At 45.4% G+C, this 5,228-nt stretch overlaps 1 protein-coding gene across 3 annotated transcripts in view; it reads left to right on the top strand.

The window, feature by feature from the left end:
* UBE2L3 (ubiquitin conjugating enzyme E2 L3) overlaps positions 1-5,228 on the top strand; it is a 49,822-nt gene that overhangs the window by 32,368 nt on the left and 12,226 nt on the right. For all 3 annotated transcript variants that reach the window (XM_017518623.2, XM_037734949.1, XM_037734947.1), the window contains one exon: positions 3,700-3,886. In XM_017518623.2, the coding sequence (XP_017374112.1) occupies positions 3,700-3,886 (187 nt within the window). The remainder of the gene's footprint in view (positions 1-3,699; positions 3,887-5,228) is intronic.

Raw genomic sequence — 5,228 nt, 5'->3', positions numbered from 1 at the left:
CTTTTTTTGAGATGGAGTTTCGCTTTTGTTGCCCAAGCTGGAATGCAATGGGGCAGTCTCAGCTTACCGCAACCTCTGTCTCCTGGGTTCAAGCAGTTTTCCTGCCTCAGCCTCCTAAATAGCTGGGATTACAGGTATGCGCCACCACATCCGCCTAATTTTTTTTGTATTTTTGGTAGAGACAGGGTTTCCCCATGTTGGTCAGGCTGGTCACAAACTCCTGACCTCAGGTGATCCGCCTGCCTCAGCATCCCAAAGTGCTGGAATTACAGGCTTGAGCCACCAGGCCTGGCCTAACTCAGCTCTTGAGTTCCCTGGGTGGTGAGAAAACCCCCTAGGTTTCAGGCCAATCAGTCAACCACACTTCACTTGCTCCATTTCCAAATGTGGGTGAAACTCCGTCTCTACTAAAAAAAAAAAAAAAAGGCTAGGCATGATGGTGGGTGCCTGTAATCCCAGCTACTTGGGAGGCTCAGATGGGAGAATTGCGTGAACCCAGGAGGCAGAGGTTGCAGTGAGTTGAGATTTCTCCACTGCACTCCAGCCTGGTCGACAGAGTGAGACTCCGTGTCAAAAAAAAAAAAAGATTGTTCCTAGGCCCTCTTCGAAACTTCGCTTTCTTTGGGTTGGGTGTGCCATGGCAGACCTGGGTGGGGCTTTTGAGAACAGAGTGCAGAAAAGAGGCAGTACAATGGGAAGGGCTTTCCCAGCTCTGGAGATAGGATAGGAGAAAGGTTAAAAGGCTCTTTGCTGGGTCATCTCTCAGGTTCCTGGGGCCATCAGAGTGTCTAGGCCCCAAAGGTGGTTTTTGGATGGTTCTAGGGGCAAGGGGCTAAGCCATGGCACTGGCTGTGCCTGATCATCACCTATTGAGTGACCAGCTTAGCTCCCCAGGGTCCAGCCATTGAGCTAACTACTGCCTCCACCCTGGGAAGTCTGAGCTGGCCAGGACTTGGCATCCAGGCCGTTATTTGGCCTTCTAGTACTCACAGTGTATTCTGGTTGGGTTGTAACTTACCTTTGGTATGACTTTTCTCATATCTTCAGAGAAGATCAAGAGATAAACATAATCTGAAAAAGGACAAAGAACTCTTAAAACTCTGTCATAACAAACAAACAACAAATAACACCGTGCATCTCTTAGAATGGCCGAAATCCAGAACACTGCCAAATGCTGCTGAGGATGTAGGTCAACAGGAACTCTCACTCCTTACTGGTGGGAATGCAAAATGGTTTACCCATTTTGGAAGACAGGCAGTTTATTTATTTATGCATAAAAACTTTTTAACAAAGAAAATGAGTCACATTCTTGCCCAAAATGGAGTGCATAAGTGTGATCATAGCCCACTACATCCTCAAATTCCTGGGCCCAAGAATTCCACCCTTCTTAGCCTCTCAAGTAGCTGAGACTACAGGTGCACGCCACTGTGCCAGGCTAATAGTATATTATTATTATTATTTTTTTTTTTTGAGATGGAGTCTTGCTGTGTTGCCTAGGCTGGAGTTTAATGGCGCAATCTCAGTTCATTGCAACCTCCACCTCCTGGATTTAAGTGATTCTCCTGCCTCAGCCTCCCAAGTAAGTAGGACTACAGGCTTGTGCCACTATGCTCAGCTAATTTTTTTGTATTTTTGGTAGAGACGGAGTTTCACCATGTTGGCCAGGCTGGTCTTGAACTTCTGGCCTCAAGTTATCTACCCATTTTAGCCACCCAAAGTGCTGGAATTACAGATGTGAGCCACTGTGCCTGGCCCAGACTAATATATTTAAACTTTTTTTTTTTTTTTTTTTTTTTTTTTTTTTTTTGTTTTTTTTTTTTTTTTTTTTTTTTTTTTTTTTTTTTTTGTAGAGATGGGGTCTTGTTATGTTGCACAAACTGGTCTTGAACTCCCGGCCTCAAGTGATTCTCCCTCCCTGGCCTCCCAAAGTGCTCGGATTACAGATATGAGTCACTGCACCTGGTCCAGTTTGGCAGGTTCTTAAAAAACTAAACATACTTTTTACCATTTGATCCAGCAATTACATTCTTTGGTATTTACCCAAATGAGTTTAAAACTTGTATCCACACAGAACCTGCACTGAGATTGTTTATAACAGTATTACTTATTAATTGCCAAGGTTTGAAAGCAACCAAGATGTCCTTCAGTGGATTAATGGATAAATAAATTGTAGTACATCTAGACAAATAGTATTCAACACTAAGAAGAAATGAGGCTGGGTACAGTGGCTCACACCTGTAATCCTAGGACTTTAGGAGGCCAAAACAGGCAGATCTCTTGAGCCCAGGAGTTTGATACCAGCCTGGACAACATAGTGAAACCCAGTTTCTACAAAAATACAAAAAATTAGCTGGGCGTGGTGGTGCCAGTCTGTAATCTCAGCTACTTGGAAGGCTGAAGTGGGAGGACTGCTTGAGCCTGGGAAGTCAAGGTTGCAGTGAGCCAAGATTGTGCCACTGTACTCCAGTGGGCAACAGAGCAAGACCCTGTCAAAAATAAGTAAGAAAGAAGAGGGGAATAAAATAAGTAGCGGCTGAGTGTGGTGGCTCACCCCTATAAATCCTGCACTTTGGGAGGCTGAGGAAGGCAGATCTACTTGAGGTCAGGAATTCGAAACCAGCCTGGCCAACATGGTGAAACCCTGTCTACTATATATACAAAAATTAGCCGGGCCTTGCGGCGAGTACCTGTAATCCCAGCTACCCAGGAGGCTGAGGCAGAAGAATTGCTTGAACCCAGAAGACGGAGGTTGCAGTGAGCTGAGACAGTGCCACTGCACTCCAGCCTGGGCAATTGAGCAAGACTCCATTTCAAAAAACAAAACAAAACAAACAAGAAAAAACAAGTAGCTTATAACAGCAAATTTATTTCGCAGTTATTGAGGCTGGAAGTCCGAAGATCAAGGCACCAACAGATTCAGCGTCAACTGAGAGCCTGCTTTGTGGCTTATAGATGGGGCCTTCTCACTGTGTCTTTTGTTTTTGTTTTTGTTTTCACTTTTTTTTTCTTTTTCTTCTTTTTTTTCCTCACTGTGTTTTTATGTGATGGAAAGGGCAAGGCAGTTCTCGGGGGCCTCTTTGATAAGGACACCAATCCCATCGTGACCTAATCACTTCCCAATAGCCTTAACTCCTAATACTTTCACATTGGTGATTAGGTTTCAATGTGAGAATTTTCAGGAGATACATTCAGACATAGCAGCTACATATTGTATGAGTCCAACTATCATGTCTTACAACCACGCAAAATCTATAGAATATGCAACACCAAGTGTGAACTCTAGGGACTTTGGTAATGATGTGTTAAGGAAGAAGGTTCATTGGTGGTAAAAATTTGTCCCTCTGGTGTAGGGATGCTGATACTGGGGAAGGCTGTGTGTATATAGGGGAGGGGGTATGTAGGAACTCTCTGTCCTTCCCTCTCACTTTTGCTATAAAGGTATCCTAAAAAGTAAAGTATATATTTTTAAAAAGCATAAAGAGAACAGGGCATCAATCTCAAGCCCTTTCTCAGTTTAGCAGATACCTTGCTCTAGAAATACTGATGGGTTGCTTGATTGTCCTGAAGGCGGCCGGGCTTCAGTTGATGCGTCCCTTGAAATAAATTGATTTTTTAGATAAACAGTTGAAACATTCCTGTCTTGGCTACAGGTTTATGAACCATGGTTTGTTCATTTTGATCTCCTCTCTTTCCTTCCAGGACAACCCTCCGTATGATAAGGGGGCCTTCAGAATCGAAATCAACTTTCCAGCAGAGTACCCATTCAAACCACCGAAGATCACATTTAAAACAAAGATCTATCACCCGAACATCGATGAAAAGGGACAGGTCTGTCTCCCAGTAATTAGTGCTGAAAACTGGAAGCCAGCAACCAAAACCGACCAAGGTAAGACATGAGCCTGTGTCTTCCTCGGAGCGGGTCTTTGGAGATGCTGCTCTGGGGTGGGGCTCATGGGTCCCTTCTGATGCCAAATCAGACAAGAGTCCAGAGAATTGCTCCAGCCTTACCAGGTGCACTCAAAATATAGCTGAGGTCCCGTCAGACCTTGTGGGAATGGCTCTTCTCAGCTGAACTTTTGACCTGTATAGGGATTGAGGAAGCCCTTCCAGTGCTCAGCCCTGGGCTGCTGTCCCCAGTGGGAACACACGTGGACAGACAAGCCCAGTGGCTTGCTGCTGGTGCAGAGGGGTGCAGGCACTGATCCCTGGAAGGGATGAAGGACTGTGGGGCTGTCTACAGGGGGAAGGGAGAATGGGATTTAAGGTGGCCTCACGCAGTAGTTAATGCCTGGACTCAGACGTGAAGGAAGAAGGGAGGTTGAAGAGGGCCTTCCAGGCTATAGGAAGGGCATGAGCCAGAGCTTAGTGGCTCAGTGGGTGATGTGAGGGGAGGGGCTGAGACAGATGCAAGGGCAGTGTTCCCAGATGAAGGCACATGGTTGGCTTTAGTGGGCCTGAGATTCCCTGGAGTTGAAAGTGGCTGTGTGTGGTGCGAGTTGAAAGTGGTCCGTGTGTGGCTGTGTGAACATGCACATGCTCATTCTTCTGGGAAGAGTATTTGAGTCAGGATTGTTGTTGTCCTCCCTTTGTCCCCTAGAAGTCACTAAAGTTTGTTAGGGACTGTGTCTAGTTTTCATTTAATTCCAGACTTTCTTTTGAAGTCCGAATCTGATATTTTTGGTGGCTTTCTTATAAGTGCCTAAACCAGTATAAGTTCTGTTTAGATTAGAGTGGATGAAGCTGGCACTTGTGAGGCTGCAAGTGGAGGGTTTCTTTTGGGGGGTGCTGCTCTTGGGTAGGGGCTCATGGGTTCCTTCTGATGCCAGATCAGACAGTCCCAGAGAACTCCTACCTTACCTGGTGCATGCAGAGTATGGCTGAGGTCCCACCCGTCCCTATGGGAATAGCTCATCTCAGCTGAACTTTTGACCCGCACAGGGATTGAGGAGGTCCTGTGTTTCAGTGACCGAGAAAAGCCCTGGAAGGTGGAGTTGAAAGCCTTTCACAAGAAAAATCAAGCCTCACTTGTAAATAATAACCATTAGACTCCCACACTGAGTAGAAGAAAGCAGTGGGTGCTGAACATTCAGTCAGGGCAGAATAGTCTTCAGTGGGCTTCATACTTGTTTGTGTATAAGCTGATGTTTATAAAAGCTTGACACAGTTCTCAGTGCACATGGCCTGGTTTTCTTTCTTTCTTTTTTTTTTTTTGAGACGGAGTTTCACTC

Source organism: Cebus imitator, unplaced genomic scaffold, assembly GCF_001604975.1.
Source record: "Cebus imitator isolate Cc_AM_T3 unplaced genomic scaffold, Cebus_imitator-1.0 Scaffold690, whole genome shotgun sequence".
Classification (NCBI taxonomy): domain Eukaryota; kingdom Metazoa; phylum Chordata; class Mammalia; order Primates; family Cebidae; genus Cebus; species Cebus imitator.
This window is presented reverse-complemented; position numbering and strand designations above follow the sequence as displayed.